The 17,436-nt window shown below is 43.9% G+C and overlaps 1 protein-coding gene across 4 annotated transcripts in view; it reads right to left on the reverse strand.

The window, feature by feature from the left end:
- Nucleotides 1-17,436, reverse strand: part of ptdss2 (phosphatidylserine synthase 2) — a 49,849-nt gene that overhangs the window by 8,655 nt on the left and 23,758 nt on the right. For 3 of the 4 annotated variants that reach the window (XM_023984733.3, XM_023984732.3, XM_023984734.3), the window contains 8 exons: nt 7,859-7,926; nt 2,449-2,583; nt 2,274-2,324; nt 1,981-2,094; nt 1,262-1,380; nt 930-1,044; nt 545-690; nt 259-444 (listed from right to left, as the gene is read on the reverse strand). In XM_023984733.3, coding sequence (XP_023840501.1) covers nt 259-444; nt 545-690; nt 930-1,044; nt 1,262-1,380; nt 1,981-2,094; nt 2,274-2,324; nt 2,449-2,583; nt 7,859-7,926 — 934 coding nt within the window. The remainder of the gene's footprint in view (nt 1-258; nt 445-544; nt 691-929; nt 1,045-1,261; nt 1,381-1,980; nt 2,095-2,273; nt 2,325-2,448; nt 2,584-7,858; nt 7,927-17,436) is intronic. The other variant, XM_023984735.3, reaches the window with a different exon arrangement.

A 17,436-nucleotide genomic window follows, 5' to 3' on the forward strand; every position in this document is an offset into this window, starting at 1 on the left:
AATTTCATGCAAGGCATTTCTTATCAATTAACAATTCATTAATGTTGATGGAATCGGAATGTTAAGTGTTACCAAAGCACGTCTGCATGGCACAGGTAACAGAAGAGACCAGAATGACTCCAGTTCATGACCCCAACACCGCTGAAGACCTCTTTCACGCCAAACATGTTACGGTATATCTACACTCGTGTCATTATTGCTACGTTCTACAACAGAGGACTCAGAGGAGGAGACCAGGCAGACTGGTTGGCAGCTTACCGGATGAAGAAGCGCCACAATGTCCAGCTGAGGATGAGGACGATGCCCAGGAACCAGCATTGGGTGACAAAGAAGGGGATGGGCAGCATGATGGTCCTGGGGTCGTATTTGACTACGATGAGGAACTCGGTCACGGTGATGGCTGCCACCAGCCAAGCCTGCTGCCCCAGCTTCCTATAGAACTTCCTGAGGGAGGAAGGAGGAGACAAGAGGCGGAGGATGTAATTGCTAGACAGGGGAAAGGGATAACCTAGTCAGTTGTAAAGACGGTGTTACTAATACTCACGGGTCGTCCATGAAGTCGTAGATCTCCCTCATGGCCACGCCGCCCACGTTGACAAAGAAGACGAGGCGAAGCAACACCAGGTAGTGCTCCGGAGGCATCCACAGCACAAACTTCAGGTAGAAGGTGTTCAGCTCCGCCAGCAGGAACTAACAGAGAGAGCAAGAGAGAAGGGAGAGAGAGAGATGGAGAGACAGGCAGGGAGATTGCAGAGATTACAGGTCAGAGAGGAGGAAAACTTGAGTAGAGAGAGATAAGCGACAGATTAGTGTGGGCGAGAGTGAAAGTGAGAGCGCAACATAGACAGAGAGTGACGGTCGACAGAGTTAAGTGAGAGGGAAATGAGAGAGAGAGCAACAGTGGGAGAGAGAGAGAGATTGAGTCTCACCATGAAGATGATTCCCAGGACAGCCAGCCACCTGCGTAGGTTGGAGGCAGGCTTCCACTCAAACTTGACCCAGCTGTAGGGTGTGAACTGGAAGGCCATGCGCTTGATCTTCCCCCTGATTAACAGACACACACATATCGTACAAGATCCATCCCGAATAAGAAACGAGAACATTCTATAAAAAAAACTACTACTGCAAACTCTTTGATAGGAGAATATTAGTTAAGTAAACAATGGCCATATCTATAACTCTTATGACATGGGGACTTGGAACTTCTTTGGGCACAAGCTTAACGAAGCGTAACCAAGGTGCCAGGAGGTGGGCTGCGTACTTGTATGTGGGGATGTTCCACAGCCCCTGCCACTGGTAGGGCTTCATAGACAGCCAGCCTAAGGTCTTCATCCCAGCGTAGATCCCCAGGCCATTACACACCAGCACATCCATTATCCACTGAAAGACAGACATGACATTTAGGATTCACAGAACAAGACATGGCATTCAGCGTTCTCGAAAAGACAGAATCCTAACTCAAGCGTTCTGCACATAGCATTCAGCATCTGACTAAACACATCATTCAGTATCTACTTTAGAGGGAGACATAGCACTCAACATCAACTGACAGGCACGTCATTCAGTATCTACTGACGGCGAGACAGATCTACTGACGGGGCGTCAGGTAGCCTAGTGGGGTTAATAGCATTGAGCCAGTAACCGAATAGTTGCTAGATCGAAGCCCCGAGCTGACAAGGTAAAAATCTGTCGTTCTGCCCCTGAACAAGGCAATTAACACACTGTTCCTAGGCCGTCATTGTAAATAAGAATTTGTTCTCAACTCGCCTAGTTAAATAGAAGGTTAAATAAAAAATAAAATGAACATTCAACTGACACACACTTGAAATTCAATAAAGCCAGTCGCTTTTGAATTGCCTCCCAGTATCAAACCTGACTCAAACATCCATTATCCAAACTGTAAGCAATAACTAAAATCAACACTGGACAAACGTATCCTTGTCGGGACACAATTGTGTGTTATGAAGAACAGGTACATACATGGTCCCACCAGCACTCAGAGAAGTTGGGGAGCTGGTGCTCCAGACTGTACTCCAGGAACTCAAACATCACACTGATGATCATACACATCCACCAGTCTCTGATCACAAGTGTCTGGACAGAAGAAGAGAGGGAGATGGAGACCGCGAATTCGGTTGTGGTGGACTTCCGTAAGCAGTTGCCCACCACTGTGTATGATGATTTTATATTGCCAACTCTACCTTTAATCCTGTATTAATGCTAATCAAGTATGAAATATAGGCTTAGAAATACAGTACTCTACTCAGACCCACCTTAATATACCAGCCAAGAAAGTGCGCTGGGACAAAGCCATCCATCTTGTCCTGCAAAAATAGCATTCATGTAAATATTTTTTAACCTTAGTCAACAGTGACCTTTGGGACGGCCCTTTTATAAGCCACCGTTGCTATTGTGCTACAGGTTAATGTGTGCGCGCACGTGTCTTACCCAGATGTTATGCCAGGGGTCGGTGGTGTTCCCCGGGTCGTAGATGAGGCAGTTGCCGCCATAGTCCCTCTCCGGCAGGGCTACCCCCAGTTTGGGGTCAATGTACTTCATAAACTGTCTCCCATCACGGACCGTCTAATGAATGAGGGAAAATTAAGTATACACAAATAGATAGTATTTAGTGCTTGTCTATATGTACTTGTCTATGTATACTGAACAAAACAAAAACGCAGCATGTAAAGTGTTGGTCCCATGTTTGAGCTGAAATAAAAGATCCCAGAAATGTTCCAGACACACAAAAAGCTTACTTCTCTCAAATGTAGTGCACACATTATTTTTTATTTTTTTATATATCCCTGTGTGTGAACATTTCTCCTTTGCCAAGATAATCCATCCACCTGACAGGTGTTGCACATCAAGAAGCTGATTAAACAGCATTTTGTATTTTTTTTATTTCACCTTTATTTAACCAGGTAGGCTAGTTGAGAACAAGTTCTCGTTTGCAACTGCGACCTGGCCAAGATAAAGCAGTTCGACACATACGACAACACAGAATTACACATGGAATAAACAAAACATACAGTCAATAATACAGTAAAAAAATAAGTCTATATACAATGTGAGCAATTGAGGTGAGATAAGGGAGGTAAAGGCAAAAAAAAGGCCATGGCGGCGAGGTAAATACAATATAGCAAGTAAAACACTGGAATGGTAGATTTGCAGTGGAAGAATGTGCAAAGTAGAAATGGAAATAATTGGGTGCAAAGGAGCATAATAAATAAATAACTAAATACAGTACGGGAAGAGGTAGTTGTTTGGGCTAAATTATAGATAGGCTATGTACAGGTGCAGTAATCTGTGAGCTGCTCTGACAGCTGGTGCTTAAAGCTAGTGAGGGAGATGAGTGTTTCCAGCTTCAGAGATTTTTGCAGTTCGTTCCAGTCATTGGCAGCAGAGAACTGGAAGGAAAGACAACCAAAAGAGGAATTGGCTTTGAAGGTGACCAGTGAGATATACCTGCTGGAGCGCGTGCTACAAGTGGGTGCTGCTATGGTGACCAGTGAGCTGAGATAAGGCGGGGCTTTACCTAGCAGAGACTTGTAGATAACCTGTAGCCAGTCAGTTTGGCGACGAGTATGAAGCGAGGGCCAACCAACAAGAGCGTACAGGTCGCAATGGTGGGTAGTGCATGGGGCTTTGGTGATAAAACGGATGGCACTGTGATAGACTACATCCAGTTTGTGAGTAGAATGTTGGAGGCTATTTTATAGATGACATCACCGAAGTCGAGGATCGGTAGGATGGTCAGTTTTACGAGGGTATGTTTGGCAGCATGAGTGAAGGATGCTTTGTTGCGATATAGGAAGCCGATTCTAGATTTAATTTTGGATTGAAGATGCTTAATGTGAGTCTGGAAGGAGAGTTTAGTCTAACCAGACACCTAGGTATTTGTAGTTGTCCACGTATTCTAAGTCAGAGCCATCAAGAGTAGTGATGCTGGACACGCGAGCAGGTGCGGGCAGTGATCGGTTGAATAGCATGCATTTAGTTTTACTTGCGTTTAAGAGCAGTTGGAGGCCACGGAAGGAGAGTTGTATGGCATTGAAGCTCGTCTGGAGGTTAGTTAACAGTGTCCAAAGAGGGGCCAGAAGTATACAGAATGGTGTCGTCTGCATAGAGGTGGATCAGAGAATCACCAGCAGCAAGAGCAACATCATTGATGTATACAGAGCAGATTGAACCCTGTGGCACCCCCATAGAGACTGCCAGAGGCCCGGACAACAGGCCCTCCGATTTGACACACTGAACTCTATCAGAGAAGTAGTTCGTAAACCAGGCGAGGCAATCATTTGAGAAACCAAGGCTGTCGAGTCTACCAATAAGAATGTGGTGATTGACAGAGTCGAAAACCTTGGCCAGGTCGATGAATACAGCTGCGCAGTAATGTCTCTTATCGATGGCGGTTATGTCGTTTAGGACCTTGAGCGTGGCTGAGGTGCACCCATGACCAGCTCAAACCAGATTGCATAGCAGAGAAGGTACAGTGGGATTCGGAATGGTCGGTAATCTGTTAACTTGCCTTCCGAAGACCTTAGAAAGACAGGGTAGGATAGATAAGTCTGTAGCAGTTTGGGTCTAGAGTGTCACCCCCTTTGAAGAGGGGGATGACCGCGGCAGCTTTCCAATCTTTGGGAATCTCAGACAATACGAAAGAGAGGTTGAACAGGCTAGTAATAGGGGTTGCAACAATTTCAGCAGATCATTTTAGAAAGAGAGGGTCCAGATTGTCAAGCCCGGCTGATTTGTAGGGGTCCAGATTTGGCAGCTCTTTCAGAACATCAGCTATCTGGATTTGGGTGAAGGAGAAATGGTGGGGGCTTTGGCGGGTTGCTGTGGAGGGTGCCGGGCAGTTGACCGGGGTAGGGGTAGCCAGGTGGAAGCATGGCCAGCCGTAGAGAAATGCTTATTGAAATTCTCAATTATAGTGGATTTATCGGTGGTGACAGTGTTTGCTAGCCTCAGCGCAGTGGGCAGCTGGGAGGAGGTGCTCTTATTCTCCATGGACTTTACAGTGTCCCAGAACTTTTTTGAGTTACTGAAAAGTTGCATATCACGGGGGCTATTTGATGCTAATGCAGAACGCCACAGGATGTTTTTGTGCTGGTCAAGGGCCTACAGGTCTGGAGTGAACCAAGGACTAAATCTATTCCTAGTTCTAATTTTTTTGAATGGGGCATGCTTATTTAAGATGGTGAGGAAGGCAGTTTTAAAGAACAGCCAGGCATCATGTACTGACGGGATGAGGTCAATGTCATTCCAGGATACCCCGGCCAGGTTAATTAGAAAGGCCTGCTCGCAGAAGTGTTTTAGGGAGCGTTTGACAGTGATGAGGGGTGGTCGTTTGGTCGCAGACCCATTACGGATGCAGGCAATGAGGCAGTGATCGCTGAGATCTTGATTGAAAACAGCAGAGGTGTATTTGGAGGGCGAGTTAGTTAGGATGACATCTATGAGGGTGCCCGTGTTCACGGATTTGGAGTTGTACCTGGTAGGTTCATTGATAATTTGTGTGAGATTGAGGGCATCAAGCTTAGGATGGCCGGGATGTTAAGCATGTCCCAGTTTAGGTCACCTAGTCGCACGAGCTCAGAAGATAGATGGGGGGGCACTCAATTCACATATGGTTGAGGGCACAGCTGGGGGCAGAGGGAGGTCTATAGCAAGCGGCAACAGTGAGAGACTTGTATCTGGAAAGGTGCATTTTTAGAAGTAGAAGCTCGAATTGTTTGGGTACAGACTTGGATAGTAATACAGAACTCTGCAGGCTATCTTCGCCCCCTTTGGCAGTTCTATCTTGGCGGAAAATGTTATAGTTAGCGATGGAGATTTCAGGGTTTTTGGTGGTTTTCCTAAGCCAGGATTCAGACACGGCTAAGACATCCGGATTGGCAGAGTGTGCTAAAGCAGTGAGTAAAACAAACTTAGGGAGTAGGCTTCTAATGTTAACATGCATGAAAGCAAGGCTTTTACGGTTACAGAAGTCAACAAATGAGAGCACCTGGGGAGTGGGGCTAGGCACTGCAGGACCTGGATTAACCTCTACATCACCAGAGGAACAGAGGAGAAGTAGGATAAGGGTACGGCTAAATGCTATACGAACTGGCCTTCTAGCACTTTCGGAACAGAGTAAAAGGAGCAGGTTTCTGGACTCGATAGCATAGATTCAAGGCATAGGCATTGAGTAATGATGAGAGAGATAGTCTCTAGAGACGTTTAAACCAGGTGATGTCATCGCATATGTAGGAGGTGGAACAACATGGTTGGTTAAGGCATTTTGAGGAGGGCTAGAGGCTCTACAGTGAAATAAGACAGTAATCACTAACCAGGACAGTAATGGACGAGGCATATTGATATTAGAGAGGCATGCGTAGCCAAGTGAACATATGGGTCCAGTGAGTGGTTGGGCTGACTGGGGACACGGCGATTCAGACAGTTAGCAGGCCGATGCTAACAAGCTAGCAGTTAGCAGACCGAGGCTGGCAAGCTAGCAGTTAGCAGACCGGGTTAGCAAGCAAGCAGTTAGAAACCGGGACAGGCAAGCTAGCAGTTAGCAGACCGGGGCTAGCAAGTTAGCCTTTGGGGGACCTCCCGTTGGGGGTAAGTCTGTTTTTGCCTCTTCGTGCGGTGACGTCGATAGACCAGTCGTGGAATTAGTGGGGTTTCATGTAGCTAGCAGGCCTAGCAAGTTAGCAGAATGGGCCTTCAGCGGGCGTCGCGCCTGAGCGGCCTGTTGGAGTCCTCGGGCAGATTATCTCGGTATTCCAGTCGTAGAGGATCGGCGGGGTTCCGTGCCCCATACCGGCAGTAGAAGGGGTCCGGATATTGTAGCCCAGGAGTGGGCTTCGGTGGTAGCACAGGAGCCCTGGCCGGGCTAGCTTCAGGCTAATTGGTGCTTGCTCCGGGATGGAAACGCTAGCCAGGAGTGGTCACCCGGGATTGCGGTTAGCTAGTTGCGAATATCCAGATGAAAATGTTCAGAGTTTGCGGTAGGAATCCGGGGATATGGAGAGAAATAGGTCCGTTATGCTCTGGTTTGAGTCACGTTGTTCGAACTCGCGAGAGCTTTCCGAGGTAAAGGTTAGCTGATGACCGCTAGCAATGGTTTGCTAACTGATAGCTGGTAGGTAGTTAGCTGGCTATCTTCAGTTGAGGGATTCCAGATCCGAAGTAAATATAAATACTTTTGAAAAAAGCAGATCCACGCCACATTGGGTGAGGCGGGTTGCAGGAGAGTATTTAGAAGTTGATGTTTAGGAAAATATTTTTTTGAGATATGTGAAGAAAAATATGTAAAAATATAGGGACAGGACAAAGACATCTGACTGCTACGCCATCTTGGAATTGAGTGGTCATTACACAGGTGCACCCCGGTCTGCTAACTGCTAGCTTGCCAGCCTCGGTCCGCCTGACTCCCAGGCCCACCCATGGCTATATACCTGCCCTGTGAAATCCAGATTAGGGCCTAAATTATTTATTTCAATTGACTGATTTCCTTATATGAACTTTAACTCAGTAAAATAGTTGACATTGCTGCAGTTGCGTTTAGATTTTTGTTCAGTATACTTTGAACATAACTTAAGTTATGTTAACTAGTTTCTGGAAGACGTGTTTTCTTTCATTCCCTTTAAGTCCCTTCAGATCCATTCCGCATCTAATCATGTCATTGATCCTTTTCCCTTTTGATTGTCCCCCTTTACTAAAAAGACCTAGTTGTCAGTGCTCCCAGAGAGAACTTGCCTCTGTATTTCAAAGCTGATTGGGGTGATTATTCATTCAAACAATTCTATTGCAACTATAATAGCACAAACAATTCAGTGCTCGGGTGTGTGTGTTGGTGCACTCGACCCACCTGGAACAGCACAAAGATAAGGAATAGCTCGTAGACAACGGAGACACACAGCCAGAAGCGCCAGTATGCTGGAGAGAAAAAGAGATGTACAAAATATTATACATTTTAGCATAATCTACACTCAGGTATCCAAAAAAGTATATAGATTTTGGCCTTTACTACTAAATCCCACAGAAACACATTGAATAACACATTCATAAATGGCAAAAAGGACAGTCCAAAAATGTATCATAAGAAACCAGGTTGACGCATCTGTCCTAAATCTAGCAGATATAAAAATAACTCACAAAACTACCTTCATACGTCCATTCCTTTTTTTACCGGTACCGGTTACCTTCAGATGAGTCCCGTGACAGATATCTTCAGTTTAAACGGACAGATTTTGATGGGATTTAAAAAAAATGTAAATTAGATTGATGCACTGGTGAGTCAATCGACTCTAGGGGGTTAACGGAAAACAGTAAATAACCCCAAAACTGAGTCACTAATAAGGACCGCAAGTATGTACAGTACTGGTGAAAGACTCCCGTATTCACCGTTCTAGATGTAGAGATATGCAGAGTTAAAATTCACTTGTTGAGTACGGTTTACAAAGAAACTATTAATCCACTTGACCAGTAGAGTTGACACCCAAATTCACCAGTTTATCCACCAGTAGGTACAGTTGGATGGTGTTAAACGCGCTACTGAAGTCAATGAATACAATTTCCACAACACTATTTGCCTTTTGGCCTGTTGTTTTTAGGTACTGGGCCAATCAGTACCTGGAATTATCCCACAGTTCAGTGACAGCTGGAACAGCTTCTGGAACGGTAACGCGTACTGGTCAGCGCATGGCTGAAACGCATTGCTGCTGACGCCGTCTGGACCATATGATTTGTGGTTTGACACGTTGAAAGTGTTGCTTGACGTCATTCACAGCGATCTATATATCAACAGCTGGTATGCCGTCTATTACTGTCCAAGGACACTTTCTGCTGCGATGTAAAATCACACTTCAAACCTACAATAGAAACTGTTCAAATACTTTGCAAAAGCAAGGTCATTTTCAGCGGTCATAAACAAAAGCAGAAAAATAAACGTCCTCTCACTGTCAACTGCGTTTATCTTCAGCAAACTTAACATGTGTAAATATTTGTATGAACATAACAAGATTCAACAACTTAGACATAAACTGAACAAGTTCCACAGACATGTGACTAACAGAAATTGAATAATGTGTCCATGAACAAAGGGGGGGTCAAAAGTAACAGTCAGTAGCTGGTGTGGCCACCAGCTGCATTAAGTACTGCAAAGCATCTCCTCCTCATGGACTGCACCAGATTTGCCAGTTCTTGCTGTGAGATGTTACCCCAATCTTCCACAAGGCACATGCAAGTTCCTGGATATTTCTGGGGGGAATGGCCCTAGCCCTCACCCTCCGATCCAACAGGTCCCAGACGTGCTCAATGGGATTGAGATCCAGGCTCTTCGCTGGCCATGGCAGAACACTGACATTCCTGTCTTGCAGGAAATCACACACAGAACGAACCGTATGGCTGGTGGCATTGTCATGCTGGAGGGTCATGTCAGGATGAGCCTGCAGGAAGGGTACCACATGAGGGAGGAGGATGTTGTCTTCCATGTAACGCACAGCGTTGCAATTGCCTGCAATGACAACAAGCTCAGTCCGATGATGCTGTGACACACCGCCCCAGACCATGACGGACGCTCAATCTCCAAATCGATCCCGCTCCAGAGTACAGGCCTCAGTGTAACGCTCATTCCGTCGACTATAAACGCGAATCCGACAATCACCCATGGTGAGACAAAACCGTGACTAATCACTGAAGAGCACTTTTTGCCAGTCCTGTCTGTTCCAGCGACGGTGGGTTTGTGCCCATAGGCGACGTTGTTCCCGGTGATGTCTGGTGAGGACCTGCCTTACAACAGGCCTACAAGCCCTCAGTCCAGCCTGTCTCAGCCTATTGCGGACAGTCTGAGCACCGATGGAGGGATTGTGCTTTCCTGGTGTAACTCGGGCAGACGTTGCCATCCTGTACCTGTCCCGCAGGTGTGATGTTCGGATGTACCGATCCTGTGCAGGTGTTGTTACACGTGGTCTGCCACTGCAAGGATGATCAGCTGTCCGTCCTGTTTCTCTGTAGCGCCGTCATAGACGTCTCACAGTACGGACATTGCAATTTTTTTGGCACCCTGGGCCTCTTTGTATTGGCCTTTTTCAGTCAGTAGAAAGGCCTCTTTAGTGTCCTAAGTTTTCATAACTGTGACCTTAATTGCCTACCGTCTGTAAGCTGTTAGTGTCTTAATAACCTCTTGGCAATAGGGGGTGCTATTTGCACTCTGTAATAATTTCGTTCGCAAATTAAACTGCCTCGTACTCAATTCTTGCTCGTACAATATGCATATTATTATTACTATTTGATAGAAAACACTCTCTAGTTTCTAAAACCGTTTGAATTATTTCTCTGAGTGAAACAGAACTCATTCTGCAGCTCACTTCCTGTCAAGAAGTGAGATTTCTGAAATMGAGGTCTCTGTTCCAGGGTRGGTTTATAAATTCCCTTATAAGCTATGGGGCTACATGCACTGCATACGCCTTCCCCTAGATGTCAGTAAGCGGTGAGACTTTGAATGGAGCGGATAGCACCATCTGGGGGAGTATAAAACCTCTTGGAACGGAAGTACCGACCTTTTCGACGAGGCGCCTGACGCTTGAGGGAAACCGGCATGGTGTCTTCAAAAGCTTTCGGTTTAGCAGTTCTTTATCTCCGGCTCTGATTTAATTTGTTTTGTCTTAACTTCATAAGGTAGTTAATTTAAACCGACTTATAGCGGTTTATAGCAGTTTATTGCGATTTTCCTGGATTTCTTTGTGATGCGCTTTCACGAGTTGGACACCTCTCCAGTGGGTGGCTAACGTTAGCAGCTATTTCGACAGGACAAGAGGACATCTTTCAACCCAAAGACGATTGTTCTGGAGAAAGGACACCTTGCCCAAGATTCTGATGGAAGCTCAGCTAATAGTAAGCAGTCTTTATGCTGTTAATTCGTACTTATGTTGACAAATGTCAAATAATAATTCCGCCATGAATTATGGTGCGGTCTCGCTTTAGCGCACGCTGTATTGCGCAGTAACGTTAATTTTAAAAATCTAACACAGCGATTGCATTAAGAACTAATTTATCTTTCATTTGCTGTCCAACTTGTATTTTTTTGTCAAGTTTATGAATAGTTTTCGATTAGAATAGGTGCCTCTCCAAGATGGCGCCGTACAGATTGCTTGAAGTTTTGGCCACTAATCACATTGTATAACCACGATTTGTGCCGCGAAATATGCACATTTTCGAACAAACTCTACATGCATTGTGTAATATGATGTTATAGGACTGTCATCTGAAGAATTCTGAGAAGGTTAGTGAAAAAATTTATATCCTTTGGTGGTTTATACGTTATCCCTATGTTTGGCTTGAATCAATGCTGTTGTGATGTTTGCTATTGTGGTAAGCTAATATAACGCTATATTGTGTTTTCGCTGTAAAACACTTAGAAAATCTGAAATATTGTCTGGATTCACAAGATCTGTGTCTTTCAATTGCTGTACGCTGTGTATTTTTAAGAAATGTTTTATGATGAGTAATTAGGTAATACACGTTGCTCTCTGTAGTTATTCTAGTCGCTTTGGTGAGAGTTGTGATGGTGGCTGCAATGGTAAACTATGATTTATACCTGAAATATGCACATTTTTCTAACAAAACATATGCTATACAATAAATATGTTATCAGACTCATCTGATGAAGTTGTTTCTTGGTTAGTGGCTATTTATATCTTTATTTGGTCGAATTTGTGATAGCTACTGATGGAGTAAAAAACTGGTGGAGTAAAAAAAGTGGTATTTTGCTAACGTGGTTAGCTAATAGATTTACATATGTCTTCCCTGTAAAACATTTTAAAAATCAGAAATGATGGCTGGATTCACAAGATGTGTATCTTTCATCTGGTGTCTTGGACTTGTGATTTAATGATATTTAGATGCTAGTATTTACTTGTGACGCTATGCTAGGCTATGCTAGTCAGCTTTTTTACTGATGGGGGTGCTCCCGGATCCGGGTTTGGGAGGAATTAGAGGTTAACAACTGTTCCACAGGTGCATGTTCATTAATTGCTTATGGTTCATTGAACAAGCATGGGACAAATTGTTTAAACCCTTTACAATGAAGATCTGTGAAGTTTTGGATATTTACTAATTATCTTTGAAAGACCGGGTCCTGAAAAAGGGACGTTTCTTTTTTTTGCTGAGTTTACAATGGCTCTTTGGTTTGTAGCCTGTGATGGTTTGTAGCCCTTGCCAGGCTTTCCTACTGTGCTTGAAAATGTTTTCATATTTGTCTTTGTATGCTGCCTTGCACTCCTTGATCATATCAACATATTGCTGATATGGTAAATGTTCAGATTGTAACATGTGCAATCTGTCTCCCATGATTAGCTTTACTGCTTCTTTACTAGCTTATCAATGCTAACTTTACCCCCATCATAAATGTTTTAATACAAAAGGGGTAGCACTCTAGATTATCAGAGGGTTATTTAAATTCCTGACAGCTAGGTCCCAAAATTGAACCCGCACAAATTGTTCCAGAGGACTGAGCTACTATTCAAATCCCAATTCAGAGTTTCACAGCTGAATGGGACAAGTTGTAAAAGACAAATTCCCAGTTTCCACTGTTCCTGACCAATGCACATGCCGTGATTAAATAAACAAAAAGGTGTTAAACTGGTGGTGCTTGAAACGACACACAGAAAAAGGCCAAATCTGGCTCTGCAGTAAGGCTGCGCGATTTGGACAAATCAACAAATTGCGATTTTGGGGGGGGGGGGGGCAGATATGTGATCATGAATTGCAATTTTCCAACACTGCCAAAATTACCAAGTTAAAAAAAACTGTCCGGGTAGAGAACATCACTTCTAAAATGAGATCATATGAATGAATACATACTTTGCTAACAGAATACAAGACCAAATGAAACAAATCTTTCCCAACATTGTTATAGGCTACATATGATAATAGGATCATTACACCTACATATTAACACATTTTTTATACGATCATCAAAATAGTGTCCTTTAAGCGTAGCACTTATTACATTATGGAGTTCTTAAATTTAGCATTCGTTTTTAAACAACTAGCAGCACTCATGTTTTGAACACTCACTGATGTAAAGACGCAGAGTTCCTAAACGTCATAGTGTACCGTCTTTGGTAAAGCCCTTTCTCTCCTCAACAGCATCTAACTGCGCGCTCTAAGTGGGGACACTTGTCACTGGCCATCATGTGCATGCCATGCAGAGAGTAAGAGAGGCCGCTTGTTGTATTAAAGGAGGATCAAAGGAGAAAATCGCAGCCTCTTACGATATGGATATTGCACATGTCAATTTCAAATCTGAATTAGATTTACCGTGCAGCCTTACTCTGCAGGCTCAACGAGTCGGAAAACGTGGTTGTCGGTAGACGACCGAGGGGTGGATGGGTTGAGAGCGAGAGAATCCAAGGCCGGGTGTCAACACCATCATTTTATCAATATTTCTGCTTTTTGTGACTCCTCTCTTTGGTTGGAAAAATCACTGTATGCTTTGTGACTAGTTGCTGACCTAACATAATGATATGGTCTGCTTTTTTGAAATCGGACACTGGTTGGATTAACGAGAATTTTATCTTTAAAATTGTGTCTAATACTTGTATGTTTGAGAAAATTGAATTATGAGATTTCTGATTGAATTTTGCACCCTGCAACTTCATTGGCTGTTGGCGAGGGGTTCCAATCCTAGACAGGTTAAAGTGCAGTCGCAAAAACCAAGCGCTATGATGAAAAAGGACGACCCAGAGTCACCTCTGCTGCAGAGGATAAGTTCATTAGAGTTAATGGCACGTCAGAAATCGCAGCCCGAATAAATGCTTCAGAGTTCAAGTAACGGACACATCGCAACATCAAATGTTCAGAGACTGCGTGAATCGGGCCTTCATGGTCAAATTCCTGCAAAGAAACCACCACTAAAAGGACACCAAGAAACACAAGCAATGGACAGACCGGTGGAAATCTGTCCTTTGGTCTGATGAGTCTAAATTTGAGATTTTTGGGTCCTACTGCCGTGTCTTTGTGAAACGCAGAGTAAGTGAAAGGATGATCTCTGCATGTGTAGTTCCCACCGTGAAGCATGGAGGTGGTGAGATGGTTTGGGGGTGCTTTGCTGGTGACACTGATTTATTTAGAATTCAAGACACACTTAACCAGCATGGCTAACACAGCATTCTGCAGCGGTACACCATTGCGCTTAGTGGGACTATCATTTGTTTTTCAACAGGACAATGACCCAACTAGTGTTGCACATTTTGGGGAATACTCAGAGGTGGAAACTTTCCGTGGGAATTAACAGGAATATATGCAAATGAATATTAATAACATTTAAATGTAGATGTTTTTTGCAGTGGATATATTTACCATATCATATGGAGACAGAAACATAAACCTTCTACAGTATCATAGTATACAAGTATACATTGCAAATGATTAATACTTCCAATAGAAATAAAAAACAATTTAGTTACAAATTGAACTTTAAATGAGTTGATTCTTCGCATGGGATAATTTCACTGAACAATAAAATAAATGGTATACTGAATGATCCCCAATTATCCATTGCATCTCCCAAAAACGTTTTCAACTTACATCTGTAAAACGATAGTCTAGAAACTAAAGCTTTGGTTGTCTTCCTCTCAGGCTTCCATGTCTTCTCCCTGATCCTCCTCAATGTCCAACTCTTGGCCACCAGTCTCTGAGGGCTCATCTTCACTGTCACTTTCCAACCTTGAGGATGGCTCGCTGTCAAGCTCAAAAAGGCTCAAATTTGCCCAGATGGCAACCAATATTTCAACCCTTGTATTGGTCAGCCTATTGCATGCTTTGGTGTGTGTGTGTGTTCCCAAACAAGGACCAGTTGCGCTCTGAGGCGGCTGATGTTGGTGGGATTTGGAGGATGGGGCAACAGGGGAAAGAGCCTCAGATCCACAAAGTCCCTTCCACCAGGTGGCTGATGAGATGTGTTGGCACGACTGCCATATTGCATCTCCATCCCAAAGCCCTTGATTGGAAGTGTACTTCGCCAGACTGCAAAGAACCTTGCCCTCATCCAGGCCAAGGTGGCGAGACACGGTAGTGATGACACCATAGGCCTTGTTGATCTCTGCACCAGACAGGATGCACTTGTCAGCATACTTGGTGTTCAACATGTACACTGCAGCGTGTATGAGCTTCAGGCAGAAGTCTTCACGCTTTTTGATGCATTTCAAAACTGCAGGTCTGAACTACGTTCCTCCATTGAGTGAAACAAACTTTTGATTCCATGAGGACCATGAGCTGTTGCTATCGATAAGTTGTCTTGATTCATCATTTTCACCTCAAATAGAAGTAGAAGGACTTTTGTCAGAGGTTGCTTGTTGTGAGCGCTGAGGGACCTTTACGCATTTGGCCAGAGGATTCTGCATCTTTATTGCATTCTTCACATATGATTTGGCACAGTATTTGCAAATGTACACAGCATTTCCTTCTAAATTAGCTGCAGTGAAATGTCTCCACACGTCAGATAGTGCCCGTGGCATTTTCCTTTAAAGATTAGAAGAAAAAAGAGAAAAAAAATACAATTCCATGTGCAGATAAATAGTTAAGCAGTTAGATTAAACAACTCCTTTGTAAGATAAATGTTTTAAAATGAAACATGTATGGAAACAGGTGAATTACCACTCAGTTAGCAGGCTCAAGCAGGCAAAAACTTACTAGCAGAAATTGTTAACAAGTTATAAATTATTTAAAACACACTGATGTAGGCAACTGTTTACTAGTTAACAAAAAATTATTTATGTCATATAAAATATATTCACCCCACCCAGTATTGTAATCAAAACTTACCAGAAAGCATGTAGTCCATGGTTCAGACAGTGTAGTAGTGTGGGCTAAATCGCATCTCAGTGTGCAAGATCTTGAGAATCAGCTGTACATGTGAATGCACTGTGCATGCAGAGGATTGCAATTCCATTGAATTGGGGATAGTTTAACCAAAATATGCCACAATACCTAGAAATGCCTTGTGTATCCCACAAAAAAAGGTTTCCTTTTTCTAAGATAACTTTTTGATGAATATAAGAAAAATTCCCGGGCTTATCTTCCCATCGAAAATTTACCGGAAAGTTTGCGACCCTTTGCAACCCTAGACCCAACACACCTCCAGGCTGTGTAATGACTATTTGACCAAGAAGGAGAGCTGCATCAGGTGACCTGGCCTCCACAATCACCTGACCTCAAACCAATTAAGATGGTTTGGGATGAGTTGGACTGCAGAGTGAAGGCAAAGCACCCAACAAGTGCTCAGCATATGTGGGAACTCCTTCAAGACTATAGAAAATTGTAAAAAAAAAAAAAAAAAAAAAACTTGAATGAGAAGGGGTCAGCAAACCGCTCGCCAAGACAACGCGACACACGCAGTCTGCCCGGTACAGTTGAAATCAGGATTCATCCGTAAAGAGCACACTTCTCCAGCGTACCAGTGGCCATTGAAGGTGAGCATTTGCCCATTGAAGTTGGTTACGACGCCAAACTGCAGTCAGGTCAAGACCCTGGTGGGGATGACGAGCACGCAGATGAACTTCCCAGAGACGGTTCCTGACAGTTTGTGCAGAAATTCTTTGGTGTACAAACCCACAGTTTCATCAGCTGTCCGGGTGGCTGGTCTCAGGCCATGCCGCAGGTGAAGAAGCTGGGAAGTGGATGTCCTGGGGTGGCTTGGTTACACTTGATCTGCGGTTGAACGTACTGCCAAATTCTCGGAAACGACATTGGAGGCAACTTATGGTAAGGTAGAGAAATGAACATTCAATTCTCTGGCAACAGCTCTGATGGACATTCCTGTAGTCAGCATGCCAATTCCCTCAAAACATGAGACATCTGTGGCATTGTCTTGTGTGCGTGCACCTGCACATTTTAGAGTAGCCTTTTATTGTCCCCAGCACCCGGTGTTCCTGTGTAATGATCATGCTGTTTAATCAGCTTCTTGATATGCCACCCCTGTCAGGTGGATGGACTATCTTGGCAAAGGAGAAATGCTCGCTAACAGGAATATAAACAAATTTGTGCACAAAATTTGAGAGAAAGAACATTTTATTCAGTATAGATACACTATATACACACACACACAAAAGCATGTGAACACCCCTTAAAATTAGTGGATTTGGCTATTTCAGCCACACTCGTTGCTGACAAGTGTATAAAATTGAGCACACAGCCATGCAATCTCCATAGACAAACATTAGCAGTAGAATGGCCTTAGTGAAGAGCTCAGTGACTTTCAATCTGGCACCGTCATAGGATGCCACCTTTCCAACAAATCAGTTCGTAAAATGTATGCCCTGCTAGAATTGCCCCGGTCAACTGTAAGTGCTGTTATTGTGAAGTGGAAACATCACTCACAGGACGGTAACAAGCTCACAGGACGGGGCCGCAGAGTGCTGAAGCTTGTAAAAATAGTCTGTCCTC

The sequence above is a fragment of the Salvelinus sp. IW2-2015 genome, linkage group LG4q.1:29 (assembly GCF_002910315.2).
Source record: "Salvelinus sp. IW2-2015 linkage group LG4q.1:29, ASM291031v2, whole genome shotgun sequence".
NCBI classification, from domain to species: domain Eukaryota; kingdom Metazoa; phylum Chordata; class Actinopteri; order Salmoniformes; family Salmonidae; genus Salvelinus; species Salvelinus sp. IW2-2015.